We start from the raw sequence: 18,004 nt of genomic DNA, 5'->3' as shown, positions 1-18,004 counted from the left end.
TTTTGTAGTGGTTATCACTTTGGTGATGAATGGTTAAGGTATCCACATTGCTGACTGTGCATGTTGCTGGTTTTGGATATGTGTTGGTCCTCAGGGTCAAACTAGACACAAGCAGCAGCAGCTTCAAAGTTGGGGTGGGCAACGGGGACCTGGGCCAAAGCACTGTAAGAGAGAGAGAGAGCGCACCCCCTTTCTCTTCCATGCTTCATACCTGTATGATTGCTCCTGCATGGCAAAAACAGTTGGGAGGGAAGAAGGGGGGGGGGGTTGCAGGATTTGATTATCAGATATCTGTTTCCAGAGAAGCTGTTTTCCTGCTTCCATAGCACAGTTGAACTGCTGGGCAGTTCAAAGGAGTTGATGCCACACAACCTTCAGCATCAGAGGGTTGTACACATGCAGCTGTTATCTCATCACCAAAAGACCTTTAGCTTCATTTGGACATAAAAATATTCTCCTGCACCCCAGGATGATTAAACAGTGTCTGCAGAGATGCTGGTCCTACAAATGCCCTCTGTTCTATGGCCCAGGGCCTTTCCCATTATCAGCATATGGATGTGAGCAGCAGATACCCAACAAAAAGAACCTAAGAAGGGCAGCCCTGTAGAGGAATAAGTATTCCTCTCTAAAAAGCAATCCATAATCTTGCTGTTCTCTCTTTCAGAACAAGACCTGATGTTTATAAAATTATGCAGAGGGAGTGGATAGAGAGAACTTTTTCTCCTTCTCTCAAAGTACTAGAACTTGGGAGCACCAAGAGAAGATGATGGCTAATAGGTTCAGGACTGACCAAAAGGGAAAGGGGGGAGGAGAATCAGCCTATCACTCACTCCCCTCACCCTTGGCCCTCATACCTGTTCTTGTTTTCCAGTTCTGCTATCAGCTGCCTTTGCTGTTTGTTTGCGTCGAAGTTGAACCCCAGGTCTGTTGGCGGACGTGGCTAGATACACCAGAAACACAAAAGAGTTTAAATACAGATTCTCTGATGCTTGGTTAGAACACACACAACCCATTATCCCAACTGCAGTGGGTAGCTCAGGATGCCTGGCATATTGTGTTATAATGTTGCAAAAAATCCAGAAATGTTGTTATTATCATTGCATTTGGAAGATGTTAATAGAAATGATAAGATATTGTTATATTATATATGATATCAGCAGCTAGAATAATATATGCTCAGTACTGGAAGAGAGAAGAAATACCTGAAATTGAAGAATGGACAAGGAAATTGTTGTACATGGCTGAAATGGACAAATTAACAAGAAATTTGAAGGAGCAAGATCCAGAAGTATTTTTGGAAGACTGGAAAAAGTTGAAAAAATACATGGAAAAGAAATGGGATGTTAAGGGACAATTACGGTCTTTCGAGAGGTTTTAAAGAAATTAAGTAAGAAAAGATATAATTAAGATCTTTACTAATAATAAGAAAAGAACAACTTTAGTATAGAAATAAGGCATGATTAATAACGGGGGGTTGGAGTGCTGTTGGAAGTCATTATCGAAAAGGGGTGGGGAGGGGTGGGGAAATATACACAGGGGTATTGAAATGGAATGTATTTGTATTTGAAATTGATTATATATTGACCCATCCAATAAAAATCTATTTAAAAAAAAAGGATGCCTGGCATATTGTAAAGATGATGACACAATTAAAAATAAGATTGGTCAAGCGTCTTTTCTCCCTGGGCAGATCAAGTTGTGCCATGGGATTCTGGTCCTCAAGCTTTACGGGTTTGCAGACAAATTTCCCTTTTGGAAGGGGTTAATTCAAACAAGTACAAAGGTCCAATCCATTGAGAACTTTTCTGATATATAAGCCTCAATGAAATGAATGGGAACAGGGTGAGAACACAGAAGTGGTCCCCAGCAGTCGTAAGTGGCAAGGGAAACAGTGACGGTGGGTTGCTTTCCCAGTTTGGCTTCCATTTACTCTTCATCTAAAATTCACCTCCATTACTGCTAGTACAAGGACTACCACATTTCTCCTTTGCTTTCAGCCTTTTAAGGGACCCGTTACTAAAGAGACATTTGAGTAAGCCATTGTTTCCAACAACAGCCATTGCAGGCTCCCATTGATTTTCCTCCTCCTTCCCAGGTGGCCTGATACCAGCTCGACCCAGTGCCTCAAATCTGCATGGCCTAACACATACCCCCACCCACATTTAAAACATACAGCCCGAGGAAAAGTTCTGGAGAAATTGAAAGGCTTGCTCAATGCACTGTTATTATTTTGGCTGGTTTATGCAGTTGTAGTGGTATGAGTGTCAGACTAAGATCTTGGAGAACCAGGTTTGAATCCCTGCTCTGCCATGGAAGCTTGCTGGGTGACCTTGGACCAGTCATACGCTCTCAGCCTAACCTTCCTCACAGGGTGGTCTGTAGCCTCTGCAGCAACTGCCTCTGAATCTGGAGGCCCCATTTAGCTGTTACAGTTATTAGCTGTTAATAGTAGGGTGAGAATTAGCTAGAGGGGGAAAAGGAGGAAGGGAGATCAGCCCAAGAGCTTATAGAATCCTGGATGCAGGGATTTGGGGAAATAGGGGAATTTCCAAATTGTTCACCCACCCATAATTCTTTGCCCACCACTGTGGAGGATGAACAATGCAGTACATGTGATGCAATTTGCTGGTCTCTCTCTAGATACACACCCAGCATAATTTCTAACTTCCAGAAACATTCCTCCTGGACTGTAATTACATGATCCAAAATCTTAGTGCATCAGCCAGGGAATCAACAGCACATCCTTGATTAACAGAGATCCTAACACACAGCCAGCCAACCTGCCCCCCCACCCCATGCAAAAGAATATTTAAGGAGTCCTTTGTAGGCTTGTCCTCACCTAGCATGTTTTCTACTGTGTTCATTCTGGTAAATTCCAAGTTAACCCAGTAGCAGCAGCACAATCTCTGGCTTGCGTCAGCTCAAAATTAGCTACATTCGCCAGAGTGAACATCACCGAAGATAAGCTTCTGAAACGCACGTCAAGTGCGCTAGCCTATGGATACACATAGAGGATTGCTACGACCAAAAGTTTCGAGTGAGAATCCCTCAAGCCAGGGCATGGCTTCACACACAGTGAAGAAATGCACAAGCAGAATCAGCTTGTGTCAGAGACATATGAACCAACTCTGCTTGGGATCCCTGGTTCCGAGCAGGATAGAAATAGTAAGCAAGAGTGAAATTGTTGGCCCAAAGTATACAGCAGGTATCAGTGCTAGAGGAGTATATATTAGCTGTCTAGCATCCCACCTGGTACTTTGCTCAGGCAAGCTCTTAGGGCAATGAAAGGCTCAAATTCAAGCACAGCTGTGAATTCCACACCTGCGCAACAAGCCCCACTTCTCTGATATTGTCATTAATGTACTTGGATCACCCCCTGAAAAGTATAGCTGGCTTTCCTTCTTGGTTCCAGCTTATGACCCAAATGCTATCAACTCTGGAAGCTATCATCTACTCCAGATAATTTGAAGCCAATGTTTTGGGGTCCAGTATAGAACCTTTGCCTTTCCTAAACCAGAACTGTTGACTGCCTCCTGGGCTTCTCCAAGGACAGGGAAAAGAATCAGAATTTTTCCTGAACGACCCAATATAGCCAGTGCTCTTGGATGGCTCCACTGGCTTCAGCATTATCCAGGGAGCAAAAATGGCCGTTGGAGCAAACTATGTAAATGGCGCACCTACCTGGGATTGACTCTTCTCAAAGATACTTACTCTGCTAACTCACTTGCAGTACAATCTAGTGCCACACTCATATGCAACCCACACAGTTCCTCTCTTTGCCTGCCCTGGTATGGATGAGTTCAGAAACCTGTGACAGCTCAGCATTCATTGCAGAGAACAATTAAGCCAGAGAAAGGGTGGGAGGAAGGGTAAGATGCTAAAGAGAAGTCTTGCAAACATAACTTCAGTTTCTCGGACTTGACCCTTTGTTTTACTGGCACGCTGTCAAAGTGATCCAGCAGTAAACACTATTTACTGACAGGGGTGCACTCTTCCATGATTGCTTATGCAGAGAAATCACTTTGCAGAGTGACGTAAACAAAAAGACAAGTCCCCGCCCTGAGCAACCTTTGCTTGTCCTGGTCGGCTCAAATTGCTTAGCCTGAAGAGATGGGAAGAGAGAGAAAATGGAGAGAGAGGAGGACATAAAATTGCTGTTGAGTGTTCTCGGGCATCATTTCAACTGATGATGTGATTGAGGGGGTTCAGGCCAAGGGTTTCATGGAAAAGGTGGTTTCTGAGCAAGGACTGAAGTATTGGGAGGTGGGAGAGATGGCATCATGTACATGTTCAGTGGGAGAGCGCCAGGCACAAGAGGCGGCAAAATTAGCTTCTCTTTGTTATTGTAAAGTGCCGCCAATGTGCAAAGCACTTGAGGAATAACTCCTTATAAACACACTGGGGATGCCGTGGAGAACATGCAAGCAGCAAGAGTAGCAATCCCAGACATTGCAACCTATTACAAAGCAATTGCTAAATCAACTCCATTACAGGACGAGAGCAACTGTACTTGACTGTACATCAGCAGAAAATTACAAGAGTCAGTTAGGTTCAAATTTGGTTATCTCTAAAACAGGATTTTTGAAACCCAAGAGTGTTCTGAGCTGGGCTTCCATTTCCATCTGTAGCTCATACTTGACTTTTCTGGTTCTGGTCTGCACAGAACCGGCTGAAAAAGGATGAGGGATATTCTAAGGACGCTTGGGCTGCAGATCAGTTTCTCCACCCACAGCCCTACTGAGCAGTGGGCCCTTGGTGGGAACAGGAGTGCAGGCAGCCTAGAATAAACACTGCCTAGCTATACTGGATGAAAAATCCATCTAGATCCACCATGGCCAGCCAAATGCCATGGAGAAGCTCACAAGTGAGGCATGAGGGCAAGGGCCTTCACCTATCCACCCATCCCAGGCATCTGATGTGCAGAGGTAACCTGCCTCTCCGTATGAACATTACACATAGCTATTGAATATTTATGGGTAGGATTGCAACACTGATGTTGAGAAGCATCTGCCATGAACTGTCCCAATCTCTCTTTAGAAGCCATCTAAGTTAGTGACCATCAGCAGAGCTTGCGGGAGCCAATGTCATGTCAAAGCTTGTAGGAGACAAAGTTTGCAGGGCTTGCTGGTGGTTCCTGGCCACGGAGTGGCATGACTTTCTTCCACTAGGAAGAGGGCTTTTATTTTTATTTATTTTTTAAAATTATTTTTAAGGAAGAGGGCTTTTATGATTGTGGCCTCCGCCCTTTGGAATACATTGTCAGAAGGCACTCATGCTCAGCACGAGCTGATGATGTTTCGGAAACTCTGTAAGGCAGAAGTAATCCAGCATGCCTTTGCTATCTGATTTTTTTTTTGGGAGACGGAGCAAATTGCTGAACATTTTTATCTACCTGCAATTTTTATGTTATTTGCAAGGTTTTATAGGCTGGGATTGGAACTAGAGTGGTTTTTAATTACTGTATTAGGCTCTTTTATTGTGATTTTATTGAATATTATATTTTTGTATTGTTTTTAACAGTTTTAATTGTTGTGAACCCATCTTAACTGAAGAGAAGCAATATAAACATGGAACGAATGCAGGAATAAATAAATAAATAAATAAATAAATAAAATGATGACGTGAGTAAAAAAGTATTTTCTTCCTGAGTCCGCTGCCAATAAAATGATACCCTCACTAAGCTCCCTGCCTATCACAAACGCAACCAGGAGGGTCCCAAAAATCATTACTTGTGCTGATGACAATTTTTTTCAAATGGGAGAATTCATGTAAAGCCACTGCTACGTCTGAAATCATATGCTTTGGAACGCTTCATCCAGGGAACAACTCAGGAGCCCAAAGACTGCCGGAGAAAGACATTACTATTGCATTGTTTATTGGATATCTTATGCTGTCTGACTGAATTGCTTTCTGTATTTTGTTATCCGCCTTGAGTCTCAGTGAAAAAGGTAGGTTGTAAACAACAGTAACAAAAAGGTAGTCTGTAAACAACAATAACCGCCCTTCTGGACAGATTAGCATCACACTCAGAGCAGTGAACAAAGTCAGTGTTATTATTATCCCCATAATACATCTGGGGAGCTGGGGCTAAGAGGAGTGGCTGACTCAAGGCCACCTGCAGAGTTCATGGCCGCAGTGGGAACTGAACTAGTAGAGTGCTGATTCACAGACAGCCACTTAACCACGATGATGCATCAGCAAACAAAGTAAATAAATAAATAAAAGTGCTTCCAGGTATCTGCCTGACTTGTGGCACTGTTCCCAAGTCAGCGTTCATATCTAAAGGCAGAACAGGGGGACATGGTCTTCCCTGGTCACATCACACATTTAGTCTGTGACCAGCTCCAGCAAGTCCTGAGAAGCTGATAAAGAGAGGAGGCATCCACCTTTTAGACTGTGCAGAAGACTGCAATGCATTGATGGATGAGAGGCAGCACTCATATCCAGGAATGTGCGATCATAGCTGGCGCCTGCAGCTCTTCCCTGATGCAGGTTTTCCCCACTGAGAACAGAACATAGTCCCCAAGTCACAGCCTGCTGCCTGTTGATGCCTCCAAGCCTTTACAGGCTGACATCTGAAGTTGGCCAAACTGATCCAACTCCATTTTGCCTAGAGGCCAAAATCTTTCCACCTTCTACTTGTCAGAAAACCTTTCCCCTGATATCTGAATGCAGAAACTTTGTTCACTCTTTTGCATCTCTTACTTCAATTGCACATTTCTTCCTTGTTTCAGTGTCTGAGACTCAGTGAGAAAGGTGGAATATAAACAAATAAAATGTTTTGCTAACTGCTAGAAGATCCTTCCTTCCTACACTTCAATAGAGGAGAAAAGTAACCAATGGCCTGTCTCCAAAGTAATAACCCAACAGGTGTTACTTAAAAATCACCTTCCTCAGCATGCTGACACCTTGACTGCATATTCCTGATTCCATTGGTTGTTTTGGCAGTTATTACCCTACTGAGTAAAGAGCCTTTTATGTCCACTTAATGAGAACAGCCTGAGGAAATGTCAAAAGAGCTGGGTATGCTTAGCCTAGAGAGGAGATAACGAAGAGGTGATATGATAGCCGTTTTCAAGTATTTGAAGACCTGTCACAGAGGATGGAGCAGAATTTTTTCAGTTGCCCCAGAGGGTCAGACCAGAACCAATGGATAAAAATTAAATCAAAAGGCATGTGCCTTTAACTGTTTGTCAACTTAGTGCCTGCCACTTGGCTGGGTCAGAGGGAGCTGGGTTGGGAGTGCAGGAATTTAGGCTGGAAAGCACTACACATTCTCAGAGGCTGGGATTTCCATGCTGCCATCAGCTCAAGGGGGGATTCGGCTATTTACTTTATGGGGGGAAATCCTCTCAGGCTACTGCACCCCGGAGGGCTGTCTGTCCCAAAGCCCCCTCCTACCTCACAGCGTGGTGAATAAGGAGGGCCACAGCAGTGCCAAGCTATGGCCTGCCAACCTGGACATCTTATTGCTGCTGAGGAGGAACACAGTGGTGCCTCCTTTTCCCCTGTAGGTAGCTCTTCTGACCTTCACTAGGTGAGGAGGCTGTGATGATAGGAGGGGCTCTTTTTCCCAGTGCCATTTTGGCCTCCCAATTTGCTCTTGGATTACTTTAGTTTTCTTTCCCAGTGAGAGTACTGTACACAAATTATGCCACTTAAAATATGTTTGGGTCAATCCTACCCCTATCCTACCATTCCACTGAGCAACTTGGAGGAAGGCTTCTGGGAGGGTGGTTGAATCCACCCCACTTAAATGAAAAATCCTGCTTAAATGACTGCAAGTATTTCTTAACTATATATGCTCCCCACCAACCACTTGGGGAGAAACATAAGATATAGAGTTATATAGAGATTTTGAAAAAAAAAGTCCCCAGGAACTAACCCATGTGAAGTTCTATGTGGTCCATTAAAAATTATGAAAATCCTCGTGACATTTAAAGGCAATCTTCCTTTATTGTGACAAAAGCTTTAATGGGCCAGAGCTTACTTGATTAGATGCACAGAATGGCCACCATCAAAGTAGGTGGGTATTTATACCCTGAATCGATACTCCCCTATACAGTCTGGGACTACTTCCATTGATTGCATTTTTGCCCCACCCCTTCTCCAAGACACTTGGAGCGGTGTTCACAGATTGTGTCCCCCTCCCCCCCCCCCATTTTGTCCTCAGAACTTTGTGAGGTATTCTGGAAGAGAGCTTTGGATGGAGTGAGCTTCACTGCTCTGTGGAGATCTGAACCCTTCTTGGTCAAAGTCCAGCACTCTAGCCATTACACCAAATTAGCTGTCATGTTCCAGCCCATAAAAGATTCTGCCACAATAAAGCTGTCAGCTTGCAAGTGTCACAGCGCTCAGAGGCACCTTCTGTGCAACAGATTGAGCCTGACTACCGCTCTGGAATGTATCATTTAACGTACCTGCGGTTTTGCATGCAGCATGGCTTCCCTCTAGGCCATAACATCTCTGATATGTTAATGCTGTACACAAAGGAACATGAACAAAGGGCATTTTAAATGAGTCACTGGGCTGTGTGGACCCCTCCATGGGTATGTGCTTCATATAAAGAATTGGCCTACCTTTGCCTGCTTATCAAGCGCTTTTTTATGGCAAACAAGCACAGAATCTTTGCAACACACACTCTGCCCAGCAGTAAACTAACTTCAAAATGATGATGGTGTAAATGATCTTCTGGTAGCTTTCTTGTGCAAGCCTCAAAGGAAGCAGAAAAGAGGGGGCAGGAACAATGGTTCTCGAATGGATCCAAGAGACCCCTTTAGGGCATTAGGCTCCTGCGGTCAAAGAGAGGGCAGGGTTCTGGATGTGCTAAGTTTTCTGTTGTTCCTGTGGCTCACAGGGAACCATCACCAGGCTCTGTCATGTGTACAGCTCGTTTCTTGTTTTGCTTCACTGAACATTGCCTTTTCCAGGAAAATATCCTGTGCCACAGTCTCAAGCAGAGACTGCAGAAATAATGCTGTGCTGATACTACACAGACATGGTGGATTCATACAGCAGTACAGTTTTTATACACCATTGCCTCATCTGTGAGGATGAGGCATGTTATTTAAGAGAAGGAAGGTTGGGGCCTTTTTGTTACTTCCCAAAGACCTCTCTAAGGACCCTTCTGGAGCTGCAATTTTGCATCCCCTTTAAAATGAAGAAGTAAAAAGCACAGGTGTGCCCAGAGAGGAGCCAGTCTCATTGCTTACCACATTTCCAGCTTCAGCAGCCAACCTGGCAGCATACCGGGCGATTAGCCTGTGCTCCTCGTCCAGTCTGCTGGGGCTATCAAGGACGCTGCTGAGAGAGAGAAAGCAAACACATGCCCGTCACTATCCATAGATCCAAAATAAGGTAGGTCATGGCTGTATAAACACTACGTAGAATCAGAGCCATGACTTGGGGGAAATGTTACCAGGTCTCAGTAAAGCCTCCCCTACCCCTCACCCCCCCATCAACCTCAGTTCTACATCTGTTAGGGAGAAGATTAACTTGTAAGAGAAAGAGAATTCTGTAGGTAGTTCAAGGGCAACTTCAGTGAAAAATTGTAAAGCACTTTGCAAATTCAAGGGGCTATACGGAAGTGACAAAGTAGCAGCGTGTGGTGTGTCCCAAAAAAAACTCAACCAGAGCAAACTGGACTCTTTATGTTTGGCAAATAAAAAAAAAAAGTAGGGTGGAAGTGTGTCAACCACAAGAACTGCAAGGCTCTCAGCTCTCACACACATGGGCCCTGATCCAAGGCATTCCACTTGTCTGATGGAAGGCTGCAAAAATCTAATGAATGTATACTTGGCATCCACTTAAGAAACGGCTTTAAACCTGATACCCTTGATTTCAAACTTGAGGATTTCAAGCTCCAGTGGCTAAATGGTAAGAGGAATTAAGCAAAATTAGTCATCGTTTCAAATATAGCAATCTGATGAGAGCTCAAGCTGGGACTTGAATGGGCTCCATTGTCATGAACTGGCAGCTGGAAGCAGGGCCAGAGCACCCAGTAAGGGCAGCAGCATACCAGCCAGAGTTGCTTATAACTTGGGAGAATTCAGGGTTTTTTTAAAAAAAGGTTTCTATTTAAAGCAACACGCAGACAAATGAAAGTAAACCCAGCAGAAGACAATTCTTAGAGCCTAGTCCTAATCAGAAGTCAGAGAGATGTCAGGCAACTGCACCCCTATGGCTTCAGGCAAGAACATTCTCTGACTGTTTTGAAGATGTTCATGGATATTTAGGACCATTCCATTATTGTGGGGTTTAAAAAAAGCATTCTAGCAATAGAGAGAGATACAAATCTATTAAAGAAATGAAGCTCCATTTCTGCAAATGGAGCCTCCTGTTTCCAGAAGGAAAGATCAGTGTGGCTCTAGGGTTGGGCAGTCTCCCAGTGTGCTACTGGAGCATCCAACCAGCTCTAGTGGAAGAATAGTTCGAACAGGGGTTTTGAAACACAGGAGGCTGAAAGAGCCTGGCTACAGTCAATGCCACAGAGGTCAACTCATTAGCCCAGTTTTTTATTCAAAATGATAGCAATGGCAAGGCTCTACCCACGCCCCAAAGGCAGCTGCTCTTCCCCTTCTTCCCATATTGAAGTTATTGTGTAGATGAATGAAATGGATGCCTATGGTCACCATCAGAGAAAATTCATTAACTCTAGAAGAGGGGAAAGGAAACGGGAAGACTGTGTACTTGTCAAGTTTCGTGCCAAAGACTGCCTGCTGGAATACAGATGCTGTGCTAAGGAGGGCCTATTCATACTATCTGGTATTCGGGGACACTTGAAAGCATTTTGGAGTCTGTCCAAAAGCTCCACTAAATAGCTTCCAAAGTAGAGTGGGAGAAGATTATTTTTACATTAACCCTCTTTGGGATGGATGCTCAAAACCAACCAGCCAAACAAAACCCAACAAGGGTACCCTCAGAAACCCTGGAATTAATATATTCCTCCTCTTTGTGAAGTTCAGTGGCTAAATAAATGTAAACATACAACTTTCAGATTACACAGTGTGAGCCAAGTCCAGTGGCCCTCAGAATTTTTGGCCCTTTTGTCATCTGAAAGAGAATATTCCACCCTGCCACCCTCCTAAAACTAACCGTGTACCACTCTGTAGCCGGCTCACATAGGCTGCTATCAGGGCGTGCTCATCGCTGAGCCGACCGGAGAGGGCCAAGCTGCATGGCAACCTAATGATGACGAAAGTAAAGGAAACAAACACAAAAGAAATAAAGATGAGGCAATGGGATAATGTGCTAATGGGTGGAAGTGCACACGTAAAATTATTCTAATTAAAATAAGCAAACATAAATTGTACAAAAAACGAATGGGAAAATTCAGTCTGGTGGAACTTCATGTAGGAGTTTGCCTACCATGTCCAAGGGGTAAACAAGATCTTGGAGAAAAAGCTGGTCCTCCTACCATATTTCAGCCCCCCACCATGCATATTAGTGCTCTACCAGTCACCCTCTAACTGGCTGACAGCAGCATAATTTTTGAAAGCCAAGGCTCTTGTACATGACAGACAGAGGTGGTCAACGGGTCAGCAATCTCAATCAGCGTCCTTAGTATCATGCAAAACACTAACCCTGATGAGAACACTTGTGCAGGTCCTCCTTCACTCAACAGTTGCTGCAATTAAATGAAAAAAATTACAACATCGCATGATGCTTGAAAAACAGCAGTGAGGGTGTTGTGCAAGCACGGTACAGTTATGATACGGTGGTCTTCAGGGTCCGAATCCATATTAGTACTTCCATCGCAGGCTTTCAAGTACTTGTTAAGACTTTAGAGCGCTGCTATGTTGATTTAAACTGAACATGCACACTGTATTACAATATTTGTTTTACAGGTTTGGCATTTGTTATATACAGGTTTGGCATTATTAGACTTGGCCTTGATAGGGTCTGGGAGCAGCCCGTTCCCTAGAGAAAGTAATTGCCCTTCTTTTGCTTTGTTAATTCCTCTCCAGCTGGAAATGGTCCACATCTACTCTGACATCTTGTGACTAGTTCTTGTTTTCATGTGTGTTCTGCACAGGAAGTGTTTGTACCTCTGTGTGTGCACATGTATGTACATCTGCCAACTGTGCATCTGGCAAACAAATCTGGCTGGAAAAAAAGCTGCTGCCACAACACATTATTGGTCTTTAAAACACGGTAAGATTCTTTATTGTTTATGATGTTAGCATCCTGCTCTTTCTCTAAAGAGCCCTCTGCAACTTTTAGTTGCATATTTCCCCCCACACACACACCATTTCATCTCCAAATCAACAGCGATCAAGACACAGTTTCTCAATGTCCAATAATCTATCTTATGTGGTGCCCATGAGTACCAAGGCACCCACTGATATGTTTCCTGGTGCCTACTTGCTTTCCCCCCAAAGCACCTCTTCTCCAAAGCAAAGAGCCAGTTCTGGCCATCCTCTGCCTTACTGGAGCAGGAAATGCTGTAAAAGTTTTTAATGCAGTTTTTTAAAAAATTGGATTGTTTCTTGGATGTATTACGCAGATCTTATTTCATCATTCTCTAATTCTGCAATCTAGTTTTATTGCATTGCTAGTTGATCATTTTTGGCACTGTTTGTTAAATTCTGTAATACACCTTGATTCGCAAGAGAAAGGCAGACTATAAATGAAGTAAATAAAATAAATAAAACCCCCAAAGCAAGTAAATAAAATAAAAACCAACAGCTGGGCCATCTGTTCAGGGCAGAATGTAGCGAGGGAGGAGAAACCAGACTTGCCTGCATCTTACTCCTCCGACCAGCTGCTCACCTCTCCCATTCCCATTGCCCTGTTGACAGGAGCCCTTCCACCATCCCTTCCTTTCCCCACCAAGTTTAGGGCAGCTGCTAGTATGCCTGACAAAGCCAAGCATGCTTGGAGCACATTGGTCTGTCTCATTCACACTCACATCCAAAACATAGTTTCTTAAGGGAACCAATGGGCTATTCGAAGATTGCAAGTTTTAGGAGCTGGATGTGGATAGAGGCATGCAGGAGATGACTCAAGGGGAAAGAAACAATATGAACAAAGGGAGGAAGCACGGAAGGAATTGTTACATGGAAGGCTTTTGAGAGATTAGAAGAAGCCCGTCTGATCTGACAGAGGGCTCCAGGGCTGAGGGCTCTGATCTGACAGACTGTCTCAGTCAGCAGCCGGGACTCTCAGAAGTACTTGCCTAAAAAATACGTAATGTTCAATGGATACATAAGAAACTCCTCAACTCCTCAACATTTGTACAGTGATTTTCAGTTATTCAAAACTCTTCACAAAGCACTGCCCTGCTGCAATCCCTACAACCACCCTAGACAAGTATCACTAGCCCCATATGGCAGATGGGGGCCCTGACCTGGATAGCCCAGGTGAGCCTGATCTCATCAGATTTCAGAAACTAAGCAGGGTTGGCCTTGGTCAGTTAATTGGATGGGAGACCTCCAACAAAGACCAGGGTTGCAGAGGCAAGCAATGGCAAACCACCTCCGTTAGTCTCTTGCCATGAAAAATCCCGCCAGGGGTCACCATCAGTCAACTCTGACTTGAGGGCACTCTCCACCACATGGCAGATGGGGGAGCATGGGCAAGTGGCTTAATAGGACAGGTGAGATTCAAACCAAGGACTTCCTGATTATTTATTTATTTATTATTTCATATTTATATCCTGCCCTCCCTGCGAGCGGGCTCAGGGCGGCTAACATAATTTAAAAACAACTTAAAACATTACATTTGTATAAATATTAAAACACCATTTAAACAGCGACATTTTGTATTGTGAGGCGACAACATCAGGAAGACTTATAATATTTTGCATGCATACTGTGGTGGACAGTTTTTCATGGGGGGGCGTTAAACTTCCTCCCCCCTTGATCCAGGCGGCTTGGCATACAGCTGATTCATAACACAGCCACTCCACTTTGATAGCTTTCGAAAGTGAGAAAAATCAACAAGAACCACCCCCCACCCTGTCATACCACACCCTAGAGAGGCAGGAATCCCCTTCCCATATTATTTCAGTGTGTTGTGAGCATAGGCAAGGCTGCAGAGGGGTGAGGGGCTGAAAGTAGATAGCCGTGGGGTATGACGGACTGGAAGGATGGAGGGAACGGGCTTGTTCTGGATTGCAGACCAGCTGCTACAAGAAATTAATGGTTATGGCTGCAGGCTCACACTCGGGCTGTTTCAATTGCACTGGCTTCATATTCATTCTCTTTTATTTTAAACACAAACACAAAGACACCTGTGCAGATTTAAAGGCATATTACTAGGAACACAGATCCCAAAGCAAGAAGACACAAAATTGAGGAATTTCTGCCTTCATCCTTTGCCGCCATGGAAAATGAGGAGATGCGCACAAGCTGTTCATTGATTGGGCCCCCGCATTTAAAATTCAGCAACGATAGATTAAATCTCCAAAAAGAAGCTTAAGAAGGGCTACGCTGACACTTTGTGTCTATTTCAAGGGACATCAGAAAGAAGAGGAAGGGAAAACTCCTTTCATCCTTTGCACTGAGAAACACATAAGCAGCAGCTGACAGGGGTAGGCGTTATAAAGACGGGAGATAAGTTTCAACTTAACCATTAAAAGGAAAAATTTTCAAACTCTGTAAGACATTGCCTAGGGAAGTTTATAAAATGCTCAGTCTCACTATGAAAAACTCTAAACAAGGAAAGTATCTGCTGCGGCTGTTTTATTTATTTGTTAAAATATTTCTATCCTGCCTTCCAGAGCAAAGGACTCACAAAGTGGCTTAGAATAAAGGGGGGGAAAACAGTTACAAGACACGCATTTAAAATCAAAACAAAGTCCAAAATTCCATCAATAGACTAAAGTTCAGCAGCCAAGGTGAGAAAAAAATCAGTAACCAAGATAGCTCAGGGTGCCAAGAACAGACTTTTCCCACAGAATGCCCCAATTCAGTCCCCAGGATCAACAGCAGCTGAGGGGGGAGACCAACCTTTTTTCCAGCTGAGATCATGGAAGGCTACTTCCAGTCAGTATAGACAGTATGACCAATGATCTATCACCACCAATGGCTTGTCTAGTCAGAAACCTGGCACCAACCTCAATGCAAAATCCCAAACCAGCCAATTTAATATAAACAATCTGAGCCACCATTAGCTTTAACCAAAAAAAAAATTACCAAAAATTGGGTTGGATCCTGTGGATCCATTCTGCTAGCGGAGGCGCTTTCCTCCAGAAAACTGCTTCTGCCCAAGTTAGTTAGTGCACGGATCCATGGAATCCAAAACATTGTTTTAACCATCTTCCTAAAAGCCAGCGTCAGACAAACCACATGGGGAGGGAGTTTAGGTAAAGAATTTTCCATGTTATTGTTTACTGAATCCCCCAGCTGTTGAACGTATTGACTTACACTGTGTCATCCGCCTTGAGTCTCAGTGAGAAAGGTGGACTATAAATATCATAAACAAATAAATGAAAGGGTTCGGTTTCGTTTTCTCCGCCATGTCGGACGCTCCTCTTCGCTGGCTCGAGAGGAAGCGGCCGAGCACCCTGTCCGGGCGGCTGATCTGCGAAGATTAGCCCCCAAAACTCCCAGTGAGGGAGGCTGGGTCCGGGACGCTGCGGGAAGAGCCCCCCGGAATCGATGCGGGGGGTTAATTGCCCGTTTGTCCCTACGGAGGCCGGCGGACGTGCGCGGCGCCTCGAGTGCTGCCGGGCCATGAGAAACGGCAAAGAGCAGAACTAGGCGAGAGCCTACAAGTAAGCGAATTCCTTCTGTTATTACAAGCGTACGTGAAGGAGAGGTGAGATCTGAAGCTAAGAAGGCTCACTCTTCCCCTTTGCTGAGTCTCAAAATTTGGTTGGTGCCCCCCCCCCAAAATGGCAACAAAAAAACAAAGTCCTGCCCTTGGCAAGTCAGTTTCGGCTGCCTTAAAGGGAGAATCGCTGGAGGAAATTGTACGGAGGGCAGTTGGTGAAGCTATAAAACCCTTTGTTGACAAGCTGAATGAAACAGATCAAAGGGTGGGCTTAATTGAGAGCGAAGTGAAAACCATCAAGGAAGCAGCGGGGGGGGCAGAGAAGTCTGCTCGGGAAAGTGCGTCACTCGTGAAGGCTACGAATAAAGAGCTTAAACTGGTGGAGAATCAGTTGATCGGGCTACAAGTGGAACGAACACAGACAATTTTGCGCCTCCAGAATGTGAAAGAGGAGGAAAACGAGGACTTACGGGGTCTTGTCTCGGAACTATTGGCGATACCCGCGAGGGCAACTAAAGAAGAAGTTAAAAGCGCCATTTTGGAAGCCCGTCGGGCTACTTCAAAGTATGCAATGAAGCGTCAGTTGCCGCGCGAGATCATCATCGATTTTTCATCTAAGAGGATCCGGGACACTATCCTATACAATTCATATAATGCGGATTTGGACTTTTTGGGCAATAAAATTAAGATATTGAAAGACGTCCCATTTCTAGTCCGGAAAAGACGTTTTAAGTATAAAAAGTTCGCAGCTCTTCTGAGAGAACGTGGAATAAAGTACAAATGGTTATTTCCAGAAGGAATCTGGTTCACCCATAAAGATCAAGCCTTTAAGATATTATCAGAAGATCAACTAAGGGATTTTGAGGACAGGAACCCAGAATTCCAGTGCACCAAGCTAGACGAAAAGGAGAAGCCTGAGGGGGAGGGGGAGGAAACGAGCACTGCGGCTGCAGTTGCGCAGAGAGAACTCCGTCCGGGACCCAGGAGGGGAAGAAAAATCTAACTTGAAATTAAATTGTAATTTGCATTTAGTAAGGTCAACCACTCCATCAATATAATATAAAGCTTTAACTTTTGAATAATGGCAGTATGAAGGGAAAACAGAAATGTAGTGTTTAGTGTTTAGTGTTTGTAGGGTACCTTCCCCTTTTCTCCACCCCTCCCTCCCTCTCTCTTTTTTCTCTCTTCTTTCCTACCCCTTGTGCTATTGTAGTCTTTTGTAGTTACTGTTTTGTAGGGTATGTATGTATGTAGTAGTTGTATGTTAGATATTGAAAATAAAAAAACTATTATAAAAAAAAAAAAACAAATAAATGAAAGGAAAAAAGAATATAGCATGAGTAGTTAACTCTTCTTTCTGCAACTCTATTCCAGTGATGGGTCAAGGTGTAAAACTAGCATGCTGAACCAAAGCACAGAATTTTCAGACTACAACAATACAGGGAACCAGGCAATAGCAAAGCATCCCTTTCCCTTCTGTTTGCAGTTTGTTAGATGTTGACATTGGTGAGAGAAATCTTTGACATGCGTGTCTTTGCTGATTCAAAAAAGGCAGAAATTGCACAGCTGCTGGATCCCATCTCTGAAGGTTAGATGTCTCACCACTGAAATTCTAAACAACCAACATTTTCCAGTTAACTTTTACAGCAGACAAATATTTACACGGGTCACCTCTGACCCTAAGTAATCCTTTAAAGTCATTACGTCCTCCTGCCCAGCTGACTTGAACGGCTGCTTGTGGCATTTTATAAGCTACCCATAAAGCTGGGCTTAGCAGGAGGAAAAAGTCAACTACTTTTAATAAAACAGGAAGTCCTCCATAAAATTCAAATGGCATCTCACTGGAAGGTTGCGCAAAGCAGGAGACAAACACTCATGTCTTGAATTACAAAAGAGAAGCCCTGGATGGTCAATCCTGCTTAGTTTTGTAAAGCCAAGGTAACATGGCTGCCTTCTGAGGAGCCATGGGAAATCTCTTCCCATAGGCTGGTTCTCCTTTTTCTAAGAGAAAAACTTCTCCATTGCTGCAACTTGGTAAGCCTGCATGCTATACAAAAATCTTGCATGGAACAGAAGAGAACTATGTACTCTTCTCCAAGCTCCTTGGAGGAAAGGAGGGATAAAAATAGAATTAACAGATAACAGGCAAGTTGCATCACCTTGTCATAGCCAATAGCCCAAAAACAGGGTTAACATACCTGTAACTTATGTTCATCGAGTTCTTCTGTGCTGACACACATGGGGACTGCGCAGGCGCAGGCCAGCCGCTGGAGAATTTTCTAGAGCT

At 44.0% G+C, this 18,004-nt stretch overlaps 1 protein-coding gene across 1 annotated transcript in view; it reads right to left on the bottom strand.

The window, feature by feature from the left end:
• DTNB (dystrobrevin beta) overlaps positions 1–18,004 on the bottom strand; it is a 150,820-nt gene that overhangs the window by 42,605 nt on the left and 90,211 nt on the right. Inside the window, exons 13-15 of the mRNA XM_054989090.1 lie at positions 11,095–11,172; positions 9,213–9,300; positions 855–940 (exon numbers count right to left, since the gene is read on the bottom strand). Of these exons, the coding sequence (XP_054845065.1) occupies positions 855–940; positions 9,213–9,300; positions 11,095–11,172 (252 nt within the window). The remainder of the gene's footprint in view (positions 1–854; positions 941–9,212; positions 9,301–11,094; positions 11,173–18,004) is intronic.

The sequence above is a fragment of the Eublepharis macularius genome, chromosome 1 (genome assembly GCF_028583425.1).
Source record: "Eublepharis macularius isolate TG4126 chromosome 1, MPM_Emac_v1.0, whole genome shotgun sequence".
Classification (NCBI taxonomy): Eukaryota; Metazoa; Chordata; class Lepidosauria; order Squamata; family Eublepharidae; genus Eublepharis; species Eublepharis macularius.
This window is presented reverse-complemented; position numbering and strand designations above follow the sequence as displayed.